This window comes from Colletotrichum acutatum, assembly GCF_030867785.1.
Source record: "Colletotrichum acutatum strain CBS 112980 chromosome Unknown BDZ83scaffold_51, whole genome shotgun sequence".
Taxonomy (NCBI): Eukaryota; Fungi; Ascomycota; class Sordariomycetes; order Glomerellales; family Glomerellaceae; genus Colletotrichum; species Colletotrichum acutatum.
Window position 1 is genome coordinate 55,906 of NW_026849045.1, and position 15,509 is coordinate 71,414.

Here is a 15,509-nt window from a genome sequence, read left to right on the forward strand (position 1 = left end):
TTATGCGATGCTTCGTCGGGCTGACAGACACGACCAAACGACGACAAAAAGTCTCCCTCCCCAAACATCGGACGACAGATCACGCACTCAAGACCCCGATCCGCCCTAGAGCTTCCGAATACATGCCAACCTGATCACGGCTTGCCCCCGCCCGGACTTTCATTACCACGGCCCTTCTAAAAGACGCTGTTCATCAGTCGCAAACGAAGCGGCAGGGCTGATTGCAGGGCATTTACGCCGTATGACCTTTTCGCATTGTAATGCGCTGTAATGCGCTCAGGTGCCATGGTCAAGACTCATCCAACTCGAGACTTCAGGGACGCAGCCGTACATGTGAGATAACCGACAGAATAAGCGTAGCCATCAAGGATACCTATACAGTTTGCTGGTCCGGCCAGTCGGATTCTAAACCACTGACACATGTCACATGTGACAGACAGGCCATTGGAGAAGAAAAAGCCCATTCCAACCGATAACAAAATTTCTTCAACCTCCCGCCTAATGTCAAGCGTTCATAGGAACCACATGATGTCGAAGCACACACAATCGTTCCTACCTAAAGTCCAAAAAGTTTTCATCCCTACCTCATCTCGGGTTTGACCTTTCAATAATGGAAGCTTGGACGGAGACACTTTGCACGTGGTACCCGATGACACTGTGTACAGGTTGTGACATGCCATGCCATCCCTTCCCTTCAAGACTACCACTACAACCCACCCCGCAATATCAGTGAAACTCGAAACGCGTTGGGCATGAAGGAAACAAAACAAAACGCATAAAATGGAAACCGTCCAGAATAAAGATGCCACGAGGGAAAAAGGGAAATGATTCATGACACAATGAGAGGGAAACAAAAGACCGGATGAACGAGTCGGGTGTGCATTTGCTTGACGTTTCGTCCAGCAAATGGACGCAACTGCAACTAATGTAGCCAAAAGTTACCAGATAAATCACATTGCTTTTTCCTATAGCAGCTTCTCTATCACTCGCAGAGAGGACCGGACCATTCCCTTTTCCCTTCTTAGCGGGGTTGAATTTGAAGAGAATTTTTTTGTCTGCTTGCGCAAAGCTTATCTGTCTTATTATTTCCCCCGTCATATCGCAACTTTGGATCAGCGGTTGCTAATGGTCGCCAATGGTTGCCAATCTGCGACCGGCGGGCTTGGCCTTCCCCGTATTTCATGACCCCGAGCACGCAAAAAAGGTCAGATCAGCCAGCCAGTCAGCCAGCATTTCGAAAGTTGATCGATCGCACTGTACGCAGTTGTCCAGACTGTCCTTCGTATTCCAATACAATCGTACTCAAGGGAGGAGGGACAGAGAGTTATTGCAAGGTCGAAAACCGATCGAGTGTCGTCGCAAGATGACCCCAACGCCTCAAAAGAAGCCACAACCGAGCCGGTGTCTGACGCTAGGCCCAGGCAAGCGCGAGAATAGAGTGCCTTCGGCGGCTTTCCTGAAGAGGTTGGGTTTTCCCACTGTTGCCATGGAGAGCCAAGAAAACAGTCAATAGTGTCCCCCCAATTCACGACAAATAAACAACAACACAACAACACCAGGTTGTGCACCCCCCCGGGAAAAGGCAAAAGCCATGGCGGTTTCACAGCGTTCCGTCTGAGAATTGACCTGATCTCTAGCGGTTGGTCACTTGCATGACACCTAATAATCAGTAAATCATACCCAAGGTACCCGGTCCCCACAGCCCGCCGCCGGTCCAACTTTGCAAGGCTACGGTGGCCCGCCCAGTTGCCAGCAGAACACTTCCCCCCGAAGACAACTGGGCATGGCGGTAAGTAAGTTTGGCACAAAGTTAGGTGATCGCGATTGGTGGCCGCAGCGGTCATCCCTCTCCATGCCGCCGCAACCCGCTTTCAAACATTGCTTCTAGAAGGGCGGAAAGCGGACACGCACCAACGGAGAGCGGGCGGACGGGCGGATTCTGCTGGTGCTGCAGCGCTGCTAGCATGCTCCATTTCTCTTTCCTCTGCGACCCTCTCTCTCTCTCTCTGCTTGATGGCCGTTGGCGTGCTGGCTGCATCGCTGCATCGCTGGCGGCATGTGGGGAACAAATATCGTGAGTGGTTGCGGTTTGGTCGAGCGAAGCTCCGTTAGTGTCCTGTTCCTGTACCGGATATCTCTGCAGGAAACTGGAGCATCTGCAGGATTGCCGCGGCTCAAAGTTGAAAGATGGAGACCCCAATCAAACCGCAAGATCCATCCAGCCAAGCAGCGCGTAAAGAGGGTTCGGCTCCGTATTGCCCTAGAATGCATGGTCAATTCCGGGAGTGGACTGGCGTGCCAATCGCCGGTTCTCCCCCCATGAGCCCATAGAACCCAACTGAACCCTTCCGACTGATGAACGGAGACTGCCCGGTCTAACGCTTCACGATGGGGCTCCTTAACACGGGACGCCTTAAGAGCAAGGCCTGGGAAACCGCGGCACACACCGCGAAAGAAACCGGGTCTTGTTTCCGGGCAGGAGTTGGAGCGGGAACTCTGGGCCATAAGACCATAATCAGAGGAGCCAGTCAGCCACTGACTCGTCTCTTTTGCCGTTTCCTCTTAGTTAGTCGTAGTAACGGGGGGGGGGGGGGGTTTCGCCGGCATCCCTTGATCCTATCGAGTATAGAGGCAAGGCTCATGGCCCATGATAATGGACCAAAGCAAGAAACGGCCCGTAATCGTTAGTCAACGGCAACTCCACGCAGCGCCGTCACAGGGAGCCAGGGCTAGGACGATTGATGAACACTCACCGCTTGATGACGAAGTGCCGTATGGAATGTCACCAGATGTTTCCCGGTGCTTTGGTCTCTCGTAAGAGCATGTCCGGCTTATCCCAGAGACCAGCCAGCCGCCTAGGTTGGCCTGTCCTGTATGCTCTGTAGGTTGCTAGGTTTTTCGAAATTCGACGTTGTATGTCCAATTCTGACTGGCTAGCCAACTGCGAACCAAGAGCAGATTCAGATTGCCAACGACAAAGAATTACGCTGTCCAGTTGCAGGCTTTTCTTCTTCTCCTTGATTCAGGTTTCACCTTCATTGGTCTGTTTCAGGCCCTCGCCCAGCTGCTACCCCAAGATGTAGTCTCGACTTCTACCATGTCGTACGCATGCGACCTTGTAGACAGCAATCAGCCGCCTCGATGCGATGCTGTAGGCTATCCTTGACGTTCCATTGCCGACAAGGGAAAGAAAATGAGATGGCTGGCGATGTCGCGCCGCAGCGCCGCGGCGAGTCGGTCGAGTCAAGCATGTCGTGCCGACTTTAGACGATGGACGGATCAACGCTGGCCGCAGACTCTGGCCGCATATCTGCGCTGGTGGACGGTCTCAGGTCTGACAGCATTCTATCGTTGACCTAATGCTTCCGGAACATTTCGAAGCGTCTTGGCCGCAGCTGCAGCTAGACGGATCCCTCAGGTACGAATTTTGGCGAAATGCAGCTATTCGCTATGTTGTACCTGTCGCAATCCTCCATATCTCGAAATTTCGCTTCAAATCCACATTCATCCCGTTGCAAGTTGGAACAGCCCTGTGACTTGGGATGACGTCTGTCGTGGAGGCAGAACGCATTGAGCAATTTCAATCGGATGAAATGATGCGGGAAATCGGCAGACTCATGATCTACTTCAGCTCGTTAAGCCAAATCGAAATTTGACATGAGCTCCAGACCAAACCCTATCTGGCCTGTACTGGCCCCTGTGGTGATGGAGATGTAAACAAACGTGATGGGTACCCATCTCACCCACAGCTTAATGTCCGAAAATACCAGGGTTTATCGACGCAGACGGTGCCATGATGCAAATGAGTGAGCATGCCAACCGTGCCCTCTTCCGACAGGGTTCTACGCGCCATCAATTAGACCTTTCTCGCGTCCAGTGCTTGCCTTTCTCGTCACTCGTTGGCATTAGCAATCAGTATGTGATGTCGCAACGAGACGGAAAAGGCCTGGCAAGCTATAACACGGTGACTCGAGTGAGAATCCCATCCACGTCCAATATTGTGTGTTATCGATCCGGGGGTCACTCCGCCATTGTCTGTCATAGTAATCCCCGCTGACAAGCCCATCGGCTCCGGAGACGGATGGATGGTCTTGTCACCCACAGGCCATGGGGCGATAGGAACAGATCACCCAAACAGCGAGCTACACGGCCGAGTCTGGGTCCAGAAGTCTCACTGTGAAATTTTGAGCGAGACCCTAGACTCCTAAAGCCTAGGGGATGCGCGACGTGGAGCGGCTTTTAGTGTGCCGAGCGCTGGGGGAGGCGGCGTCGCGAGTACCCATGGCCGATAGTTTGGCAGTTGAGTCGGGATTCGTGCCCTAGCTCGACCGACCGTTTGTTGTGGCCAATCCCTGTATCGTCTTACGTGCAAACGAATTCGTAAAATCATAGTTCGTACACTGGCGTGACTAGTTGACTGCTATCCGTACCGCGACGAAGAAACGAAGTAGAGCTCAAGCGAGAGCTGTCAATTGTTAGGCTCGTATGAATACAAGCGCTCTTTTTTGGAGGTTAGTTGGTAGAAGCCAAGGTCCCAGGTCGCTGGCCAAGACTTTTCCCCTCCAAGGTGGAATCGATGCGACGATGCGACGAAAATGGACGCTCCGATTCCGTTGGCCCTTTTCTCGCTCGATCTTTTGAGTCTTGACCTTACACGGCTCAGCGGAAGATTGCGGGCGGCTGTACTCGTGAGCCAAGAAGGATCAACTATACATGGAAATGGCCTTGTCTTAGAGCTGCCAAACGAGGCGACATTGGGGTAAAAAAGGCGCATTTCGTTGCGCCAGAAAGCGCATGTCATCGACGGCCAAGACTCTGGAGGCGTCGATTCGTTGCAGGACCCCCCCATCCTTCTCCAACTTTGCCAGAACCAACTGACTCGGAAGGGGGGGAATGTAGACTCGAACGGTAGTAGAATGAGGCTTCAAGCACGTTAGGATGGTAGCAAGCGCGGGAGAATCAGGGCCGTCAAATCCCCGCACTCGACAGAACGCGGGAGTGGAGGCACAGTGCAGGTGTATCTGTACGGGCGATTCGATGGACGATTTCGGGAGGGGGTAACCGGGGCCATTTCCGAGGACTGTAATGGTGGGTAGTGGTGCAGAGATGCGGCGCCCAAGATGGCCCAGATCAACGATGGACGAGGTGTTGACTGTCCAATACGATAGCGAGGTTTGAAATGGCTCATCGTGGGCGGCTCAGCATGCCTCTTTGCTAAGAGTCACGACCAAGAACACAAAGACGGTGAGTGAGCGCCGAGAGTCTCCAGTCTCCACGGGGAGCTCACGAGGACAATATTGAATGGCGAGCTTTGGCCAGCCGAGCGCGAGTTTTCTCCAGGCTCCAACCGTCCAGGTTGCCCGACAGGTTCTGTCATCCGGTCCAAGGACAGGACCAAACACCCGGGCTTCAAGTAGGCCCGGGCGTCGCCCGTGGCAAGGCCTGGCAGGCTGGGATGGTGGAAGAAGCCGGGCAGACCGTGCTTGAATCTCGGTGAGAGAGTTCAGTATCGGCGAAACTTCTCTAGGAGCTGGGCCACCACCCTTTGCGTGGCACCGTGGCTGGCAGCCGGGCGAGGAAACGGCCAGGCGGTTCGGATGTCTTGAGTTTGGGAAGGCAAAATGGCCAAGGCCACCGACCGCTTTGTGCATTATGGGTCCCCCGGCCTCCTCGACGGCGAGACCGAACACTGACCGACACAGCTCCGATCCCAAGCTCCAACGCCAACGAGAACTGGTTTTTGGCGAGGGCGTGCCTCGTAAGGAGAAACCCTTGTAGCGTCGATCAGCTTGGAGGTAACACCCAGCAAGCTTAGGTCAGCACGTCAACTCCCGCGATGGCGAGAGAGGCGAAGGCGAGCACTGGCGAGCTCAAGCAAGAGGCGTCAATTAGCCGCTTCTGTGACCTGCCACGATCGGAGGTCGGTGCGAAAGCGATGAGCGGTAACGGATCGGCCGGAACGGCGAGGGTCACTGAGTAAGAGAAGACCATCTGACGGGAGCAGCCCCAGTCGCTATGACGTAGAGGCGTCGAACCCTTCGTGATGGACCAGTCGCGCGCCAGCGCGCCGGCGGTCAGCCTCGGAGAAGGAATTGGGAGCAGTAAGATCAGTGCAATCCCGACCCGGCCACCGGTATCGTTTCTGGTTCGTGATCTATTCTTCAGGCTTCAGCTCAGCACAGGGCAATTCTGTCAGTCGAGTATCCGTGGGGTCCGTGTGCTTGAGGACCGATAAACATGCTGCAAAGAAACATTCAACGAGGGTTTTTCTTCCGCCAACATCGGGGTCCCTGTAAGCAGGCGACGTGCGGTGAACAGTGGATATCCCACCCGGAGCGTGTACCTGGCTGTCGCGAACACAACGTGGATAAGTCGTACTAGCTCTTCGAGACTATTCTCCGCCGGCTTAGAAGGCGACAGGATCATGAAAAAATTGTTCCGTTGTCTTCACCTCGCACGGCAAAACATATTAGCGTCTCGCTGCAAGACCCAGACTGTACTGAGCTTCCAAATACCGTATTTGTCGTGAGTCTGTTCGGCCAGACAGAGTTGCAGTCTTGGCCCTGAAGAATGCACTTGAAGTCCATGGAGCCCTTTAGCCTGGAGGACAGAGGCGGTCATTGATGCTCTTCCCATCACCGTAGCAGGGTTGCGCTGAGAAGGAGCCACGGTAGGTACTCGTTGTGGAGAGAGAGAGAGAGAGACGGTAAGGTAGGCGGCTCGATGGGGGTACTGTACGGATACGCACCACACGGCACCCGTAGCTAGCTTCCCCATACTGGACCACCAAGGTATCCGTCAGGTATCTCTATTGGGACTTTGGGGAAATGCGACAGGGCATGGCTGGGCGATATGTAAGTCGGAGTTCGATGCTTTTCGTATCCGTCAAACAACCTTCAACAGCCTAGGGGTACTGAGACGCGTATTCTTCGCGGAATACTACATCTGTATCGCCCAGTGTCAACGGCAAAAGAGTGATTCAGGCTCAAGAGTAGACGTGTTCATATGGAGGACCCGATTTGACGGATTGACCTGTGTGAAGGACGGGAGATGTTAGCGGGACGAGTGGTGCTGCCGACGATTGCCCTAGCACGGATGTAGACAAGACCAAGTCGTTGCGGATTAGCCGCTCCAGAAGCCTAATGCAAATTGCAAGAGTGTTGCAGTAGGGCGGGATGATAGCGGCGGGTAGCTTGCAAAAGCTGCATGTCCGGTAAAGTTGCGAGGTGGAAAAGGTATCCGTCAACCTTCAAATGCGTGAGTTGTCTGCACGCATGTCCGGATGCCGGAGACTAGAGTGCCTCGAACAGCGTCTGTATCTTCGAGACCTGGACTGCTCTGGTGTCTCATAGTGCTGCTGGCACTGAAATGTCCCGAGAAGGGACGGGATGTCCGTCACGCCTAGCGTTCAAGGGCATTGGCCGAAGTGCCGAATTCAGAAGAGACAACCTCTGTGGTTGGATGGCGAGGAATGCGAGTGCCGCTCAGTGCTGCTGCTTGCACAGGTACGCGCTTTCGTCTCGTTGCAGAACAAGATGCCTGATGATTTGACGCATTCCATCGGGCGAGAAGAGGAAAATCAAAACGATGACAGATTGAGATGGGTGAGGTTCGGCCGGTACGTATCGCATCCGGCGGTACAAGCAATCTGCCCTGGAAAGCCGCCTTACCCGTGCCTGCCACGCCTGCCTTGCCTTACTTTACCATAAGGTACTTCCAGTCTTCCAGCACTGGTCAGTGAGGCACTTGCCTTAAGGTACATCGCCGTCCCCAACTCCCTGGCCCTGTCTTGGAAAGAACGAGGCAGTCACTAATACTTGCCAGTCCAGTCCGGCTAAGTCGCGACCTCTCGGCTCAGTCGCAACTGCCATCTGGAAGAAAACGATGAAAGAAAAGAGCAGGTATGACGCTGAGACAGTGCACACACGGTGCTTACGAGAAACTGGCAACGCCGAGCATGGGGGGGAAAAGTTTGAAAGGGCCGTTTCCTGATAACGATTTGATTGGTCGATTGACAATAACCTCGCAGGGTTGGTGACGGTTGTCCCAGCCCCCTCCCCAGAGCAGAGAGGCCGTCAAAGCTCCATCGCGAACAGCAGGGTAGGACCCCCAACGTCGAAGCTCATGACTGGCAGCGAAATTTGGAGGGCCAAAAGCTTGTTGTGATCCACTTACCTTGGAGTGCTAGACGATAGCGAAAAAGGGCCGTGCTGTTGCTGAGCGTTGGGAACTGTGTGGGGGTGTGCAATATCCCATGTCGACAATAGTCAGGGAAGATACGTACTCTAAGTGTTTGATCTTGCACAATTTGTACGTACTCGCCCACTCCTTCACTTAAGTCCACTGCTCAGTGCCAGCAAGCCGCGTTGGAAGTGCGGCATGTTATCCGCCGTGGCTTGATGACTGATGCGCGTGGTGAGAGTGCCACTGCAATTACACGGAGAAAAAATACTTCAATCCGCGACCGCCAGGCGCAACTATTCTCGTGGGACTTGGAAGCAGTATAATGCGCCAATTGGTGTCGCCTTGTTCCATTTGACCCGGGTGAGGCACTTAATGGCCGTTGGAAAAGAAAGAGACATGCGCCGGTTGTATCCGAACTTGTTGTTGTAGTGTATCCGTATGTGCTGACCGCCGGCGTTGTCGTCCTTTCGTCCACCCATCCACCCATCAAGAAATTTCGACGGCAGCGTCCAAGCTTATGCGGTTCACGCACGTCGTACGGCGGCAATGAAGAGTGGAAAAGGGTAGGGGGAGAGCGGCGCACGCTCCATCAGGCGAACCCGAGACAGACCAAGAGCCGACGACGACGACGACGAAGACGACGACCACCTTACTGTAATCCATGGACGTCCACGGTCCATGCCCGGCCTGCCTATCTGTCGCGGCTCGCCTGTCGTGGTCGTGTTTGGGTCCTGGGAAGCAGTGTCGTCATTTGATGCCATGGAACGGCTCGAAAAATCGCGCAAGCCTCTGTTCCTATTTGGCCACTGCCTGGGCGGCTTCGGAGACCCCAGGAAGGTAACGAAGCGGAAGCCCCCTTTGGAAAGAAAAAAGCACTCAGCAATCGGGCAATCCAATAGTGAAGCAGCAAGCAGGCAATGGTACGGGTGACCAGATGTCAACAGGTACGGGGCGACGAAGACGAACTTACCTGAGGATTACCTACAAATGCGCTTAGGTTTCGCGGCATCTTGATAGTCAGCCCAGAACAAGGTACCACATGGACAAGGTAGCGATGTGTAAGGTTGTACGTACCTGACGTCCTGGCCTGATGTGTGGATGTGCGGTTCTGACCCTGCCCGACATGTCGGCGACCCCACAAGCCCGCGGAAAGGTGGTGCTAAACTTCTAGTGTAAGGCATGCACACCTTTACTGCTTGCTACGCAGTTATGGTGCTCTGCTATTCACGGTTGATGAGCGAGGTATCACCGATGGTCAGCGAGCCAGTGACGAAGCTCGGATTGGCGGGGGTGTGGGCGAGCCAGATCAATAAGTGAGATGGAACGGAGAAAAAAAAAATGGTAGCGCAGGAAGCCAATTCGCCCAGTGCACCTTAGTCGACGCAAAGGAAGGAAGGAAAAAAAAAAAACGAAAATTGGGGCACCTTCCCACTTTGAGAGGTCTCCACTTCGCTCCCACATCTGGGCCACACGCTGCACCTGCAGCCCACTTCTTCTACCCAGGTACCTGCCTTCCTCCCATGTCTGCACCTGGGAAACCTGCACAATACCTGGTCCTGGGAACCGTAGCCCGGCGAGTCCATGTGGGGCACTGCACTTTGTTTACTTGCGAGATTACCTTGTGCATCTTGTTTTCACACTGTTAACTGCACTGGCCTGTTTGTGTGTGGGAGAGCAACATTGAGCTCATGAGGAGGATGCGAGTGTGTACGCAGGGATCCCAGGACTGTCTGTGGTGTGTTTGCACGTCCCAGCTTCTGTCTCTTGGGAGCTTTGCTTATGTGCCATCCCATCCGCGTAATCGCATCGTACCTCAATGGCTCAGCAGATAGGGAAGAGACTGCGGTGCAGTGCGGCACGCAAAGGAAGCAAAGTTCAATGTCATTCAACTGAGAACCCGCCAGGCGTAAGGTAAGGTAGGCTCAGGCTCAGACCTACGACAAAGTGAGTGGTGTACTCCGTAAGTGGTGTTGCACAAGATTACGCTGGCTTGGCTGATGGTCCGTGTTGGTGCCAAGCTTGCTTTTTTGCGCTCACAAATCTCACTCATCAATCGCCCTGCGCGTCACACATGGGAAATTCTCTCGTCTGCTTGCGGCCATTTTCCCCCCATTGCTCGCCCCAATTGCCGCCGTATCCCAAATATGCTGTGCACATTTTCTCCAAGGGTACGGATGCCGTCGAGGTCAAACTCAATTCGTACTGTGAACACACCTTGTATCTCGCCCACCCAGCCCAATGTACTCCAATACTTTATTCTGATAGCTCCAGCGCAAAGTATCGCCCATCGTCCAGACGGGGGAAGGATGGATGATTTTTCAATGGGTCCCTCCTCTCGGGCCAGGTTGAATAATGGATACTGACATCGTCCGGTTCTGGCCCTGTCCACTCCAGCGCATATCCTCGTTCTTACCGTGTTGTATCCGTAGGGGCGGCCCCATGTAATTGTAAGGTTGACTGGAGTGCCTTCCCTCACGAACCCGGTACCTTACGTCTGTTCTTGTTTCTCTGTTGTTGTTGGTGTTGCTGCTTGCTGCTCAGTGCTGGGGGGCAGGCACGAATGTGGGAGAGTACTGGGGCCGCAAGGTACCATGAACCGATCAATGGATCCCGATGCTGGTAGCTTCTCCAGCTATTGTTGCTTTCTCCGCGACCTCGCCAAGCGTGAAGAGGTACCTTGCCAGCCTTGAACCTGGACCATACCTCACCTTCCTTGCACCGTTGTGAGTCCCGACCTGTTTTCCCTTACCTCACTTCACCTAAAGGTCACCTTACGAATAGCTCCCCGTACGGATACCTGCTGGGGCGAAACCGCAAATATTCTCTCGGGGTGAGTAAGGTGAGGTGAGAGATGAGGTAAGGCAACCTTTAGTAACCCGGCCCCAGCAACCAAGGCAAGTAATTGAGTGAGTAACTATTGGAGCCTCTGATGACTGCCCGGCCTTGAAGACGGGAGAAAGAGAGAAAGACGGGATGCTCTTGCCTCCAAGGTAAGGTAAGGTAGGTACGTATGTCTTCCCTGCCGTACCTTCCTTGCCGCGTCGCTACCGCTGTCGCCGTCCATGTCGCGCCGCTCTTTCCTCGCTTCTCTCTGGGCTCTCGTTCTCACACGCTGTTGCCGTGGGCGGACTAATACCGTCGCTTGCGGGTACGTAGTGGGGATCCCGATTGGGATGGATTGGCTTTTCCTTCCCTCTCTCTCAACTTCTGGGTCGCAAGGTAGGAAAGTGCAGTCGGCCGGATAGCTCGCTCGCTCGCTCCACGCCCACACCCGTCCCACGCCCATCCATGATCCACGGCCCACGCCCACGCCCACGTTTATCCACGCCCACACTTGAGCCTGCATCCACACCCACGTCCCAGTCAGTGGTCGCCTCTTTCTGGTCTGGTCTGGTTCTTGATTTGCTTTGGATGTTGCTGTTGCTGCGTCTGCTTCTGCTCCTGCCGCTCGTGTCTGCCTCTCTCCTACCCACGGCTCGTTTCTCTTAAGTAGCGAAGCTTCCACCCGCCTTCACCGGAACGCCTCTTTCCCTTCTCTTTCCTCCATCACCCACGAAGGCTGCCTATATAGATTGCCCTTCACATTCGTGTGGTGCTCAAACCTCTCTCCTCCATCTCTCCACTCTCCCCCTCATCACCTTTTCCTACGCGCTACCCTGCGACCTCACCAATTCAGTATTCCTAGGCCCGCCCTACGAAGAAGCACAAGCAGTACCTCGCCGTTTTCCTCGGACTTATCTTACCTATCAATTCCTATCCGCGACAACAAAAACCAACCTATTCGCGCATAATAAGCTTGAGCAGAGCTCGTCTGTCTCACTATAACCGCAATGGCCGACTCACACGCCGCCGCGGCCCCTGCTCTCAGCACGCCCATTGAGAGCCACAAGTTCGATGAGAAGGAACGCCCCGTTGATGCGCCCCCGGCCGCCAACCCCAAGGTCGAGGACGAGGAGGACGATGAGGACATTGACGCCCTGATTGAGGACCTTGAGTCCCAGGACGGTCACGTCGACGAGGAAGAAGAGGGTACGTCTTATTGAGCTCGAGTTGAGCAACTGTCTTACACAGGCAGTTGATGGCGCTTGCCAATGGCTCCTGTCGAGCAGATGCTCTCTCACCACCCGACACCTCAATTGACAGCTTGCTAACATCCTAACAGATGAAGGATCCCCTGGCATGGGACGTGTCGTCCCTGAGGAGCAGCTTCAGACTGACACTCGTCTCGGTCTGACTGAGCAGGAGGTCATTAACCGCCGTCGCAAGTGGGGTCGCAACGAGATGGCTGAGCAGAAGGAGAACCTTATCCTGAAGTTCTTCATGTTCTTCGTTGGTCCCATTCAATTCGTCATGGAGGCTGCCGCCGTCCTTGCCGCTGGTCTTGAGGATTGGGTCGATTTCGGTGTCATTTGCGGTCTTTTGCTGCTTAACGCCGCTGTCGGTTTCGTCCAGGAATTCCAGGCCGGATCTGTAAGTCAACATCGCCCCACACCACTGGCACGCGTTGCCAAGGGTGCCTCAAGGCCACATTACTGATTGCCTCCACCACAGATTGTTGCCGAACTCAAGAAGACTCTCGCCCTCAAGGCTGTTGTTCTCCGTGACGGCACCCTCAAGGAGGTTGAGGCCCCCGAAGTCGTTCCCGGTGATATCCTCCAGGTTGAGGAGGGTACCATTATCCCCGCTGATGGTCGCATTGTCACCGAGGATGCCTTCCTCCAGGTCGATCAGTCCGCCATCACTGGTGAGTCCCTCGCCGTCGACAAGCACCGCAACGACAACTGCTACGCTTCTTCCGCTGTCAAGCGTGGTGAGGCCTTCGTCATCGTCACCGCCACTGGTGACAACACCTTCGTCGGTCGCGCTGCCGCCCTTGTCAACGCTGCCTCCGCTGGATCTGGTCACTTCACTGAGGTGTTGAACGGCATCGGTACCATTCTGTTGGTTCTTGTCATCTTCACTCTTCTTATCGTCTGGGTTTCTTCCTTCTACCGCTCCAACGGCATTGTCGACATCCTTCGTTTCACCCTCGCCATTACCATTATCGGTGTCCCCGTCGGTCTTCCCGCCGTCGTCACCACCACCATGGCTGTCGGTGCTGCTTACCTCGCCAAGAAGAAGGCAATTGTCCAGAAGCTGTCCGCCATTGAGTCCCTGGCTGGTGTCGAGATTCTCTGCTCTGACAAGACCGGTACCCTGACCAAGAACAAGCTCTCTCTTGCCGAGCCCTACACCGTCGCCGGTGTTGATCCCGAGGACCTCATGCTTACTGCTTGCTTGGCCGCTTCCCGCAAGAAGAAGGGTATGGACGCCATTGACAAGGCTTTCTTGAAGTCGCTCCGCTACTACCCCCGCGCCAAGTCTGTCCTGTCCAAGTACAAGGTCATTGAGTTCTTCCCCTTCGACCCCGTCTCCAAGAAGGTCACTGCCCTCGTCGAGTCCCCCGCTGGTGAGCGCATTACCTGCGTCAAGGGTGCTCCCCTTTTCGTTCTCAAGACCGTCGAGCAGGACCACGAGATCCCCGAGGAGATTGACCAGGCCTACAAGAACAAGGTTGCTGAGTTCGCCACCCGTGGCTTCCGCTCTCTCGGTGTTGCCCGCAAGCGTGGTGACCACGGTGCCTGGGAGATTCTCGGAATCATGCCCTGCTCTGACCCCCCTCGCCACGATACTGCCCGCACTGTTAACGAGGCCAAGTCTCTCGGTCTGTCCATCAAGATGTTGACTGGTGACGCCGTCGGTATCGCTCGTGAGACTTCCCGCCAGCTCGGTCTCGGCACCAACATCTACAACGCTGAGCGTCTCGGTCTCGGTGGCGGTGGTGACATGCCCGGTTCCGAGGTCTACGACTTCGTCGAGGCTGCCGATGGTTTCGCCGAGGTCTTCCCCCAGCACAAGTACAACGTCGTCGAGATTCTTCAGCAGCGTGGCTACCTTGTTGCCATGACTGGTGACGGTGTCAACGATGCTCCCTCGCTGAAGAAGGCTGACACTGGTATCGCCGTCGAGGGTGCCTCTGACGCCGCTCGCTCCGCCGCCGACATTGTCTTCCTTGCCCCCGGTCTTGGCGCCATCATCGACGCCCTCAAGACTTCCCGCCAGATTTTCCACCGCATGTACGCCTACGTCGTCTACCGTATCGCCCTGTCCATCCACTTGGAGATCTACCTTGGTCTGTGGATTGCCATCCTCAACCGTTCCCTGAACATCGAGTTGGTCGTCTTCATTGCCATTTTCGCCGATATCGCCACCCTGGCCATTGCCTACGACAACGCCCCCTTCTCCAAGTCCCCCGTCAAGTGGAACCTGCCCAAGCTCTGGGGTATGTCCGTCCTCCTCGGTATCGTCCTTGCCGTCGGTACCTGGATCACTGTCACCACCATGTACGCCCACCCCAACGGTGGTATTATCCAGAACTTCGGTAACCTCGACGAGGTTGTCTTCCTTGAGGTCTCCCTCACCGAGAACTGGCTCATCTTCATCACCCGTGCCAACGGCCCCTTCTGGTCCTCTATCCCCTCGTGGCAGCTGTCTGGCGCCATCTTGGTCGTCGATATCCTTGCCACCTGCTTCTGTATCTGGGGTTTCTTCGAGGGTGGTCAGCAGACCTCCATTGTTGCCGTCGTCCGTATCTGGATTTTCTCATTCGGTGTCTTCTGCGTCTGTGCTGGTGTATACTACATGCTCCAGGACAGCACCGGTTTCGACAACCTGATGCACGGCAAGTCCCCCAAGGGTAACCAGAAGCAGCGCTCGCTCGAGGACTTTGGTAAGTTTTATATCCCCCAATCTACCCCACACTATGTGTCTTGTTACAGAATAGCGGCTAACCGTTTCATCAGTCGTCTCCCTGCAGCGTGTCTCCACCCAGCACGAGAAGTCGCAGTAAAGAGGAATCTCTTGGCAGAGTCGGGCTTGACTACGACGCTACTTGCGCCGTTCCATTGCTCCGTCGACTCCGCGGGATGATCTCCCTGGGCCTGTTGAATCTGGCCCCTATTGAGACCGGAGGAGACGTGGACTTGTGCCCACGAAATTCATCTTTCTCTATGTTTAAAATTGTACGATGAACTTCATCGGTAATTACTGTGATCGAGCTGGAGCGAGAGAGGAGGGGTATACCCTAGTGCGTTGATAGACCTAATACAAATCGTTAAATCAAGTGAACTACATGTCTCACGCACTGTTTGAATATGTAAATGATAGGGATCAACATCGTTCATAACCTGGTGTCATGGTGTCTTTCTTGATCCTTGGCATTGTCTGCTGCCCCAAACGTCCAATGGTGCATACATATATGTACGGTTATGTGTGACATGTCACTT

The 15,509-nt window shown here is 54.7% G+C and overlaps 2 protein-coding genes across 2 annotated transcripts; one reads left to right on the forward strand and one right to left on the reverse strand.

The window, feature by feature from the left end:
* Positions 1-1,019: 1,019 nt before the first annotated feature.
* On the reverse strand, positions 1,020-2,213 carry BDZ83DRAFT_349829 (uncharacterized protein). The gene is made up of 3 exons (XM_060502514.1): positions 1,912-2,213; positions 1,681-1,777; positions 1,020-1,626 (listed from the first exon to the last, which is right to left on the reverse strand). The coding sequence occupies exons 1-3, from the start codon at positions 2,036-2,038 to the stop codon at positions 1,206-1,208; spliced, it is 645 nt and encodes a 214-aa protein (XP_060364521.1). The 5' UTR covers positions 2,039-2,213; the 3' UTR covers positions 1,020-1,205.
* Positions 2,214-12,014: 9,801 nt separating this feature from the next.
* On the forward strand, positions 12,015-15,073 carry BDZ83DRAFT_578633 (uncharacterized protein; the record flags this gene model as incomplete). The annotated part of the gene is made up of 4 exons (XM_060505150.1): positions 12,015-12,213; positions 12,347-12,654; positions 12,736-14,953; positions 15,027-15,073. The coding sequence occupies 4 exons, from the start codon at positions 12,015-12,017 to the stop codon at positions 15,071-15,073; spliced, it is 2,772 nt and encodes a 923-aa protein (XP_060364522.1).
* Between the last annotated feature and the right edge of the window lie 436 nt (positions 15,074-15,509).

Coding starts and splice junctions, on each gene's coding strand:
- BDZ83DRAFT_349829 (XM_060502514.1), bottom strand. CDS start 2,038: ATGCAGCCAGCACGCCAACGGCCATCAAGCAGAGAGAGAGAGAGAGGG. Junction 1,778..1,911: donor CGTCCGCCCGCTCTCCGTTG/GTGCGTGTCCGC, acceptor CGCCATGCCCAG/TTGTCTTCGGGGGGAAGTGT. Junction 1,627..1,680: donor GTGGGGACCGGGTACCTTGG/GTATGATTTACT, acceptor GCTAGAGATCAG/GTCAATTCTCAGACGGAACG.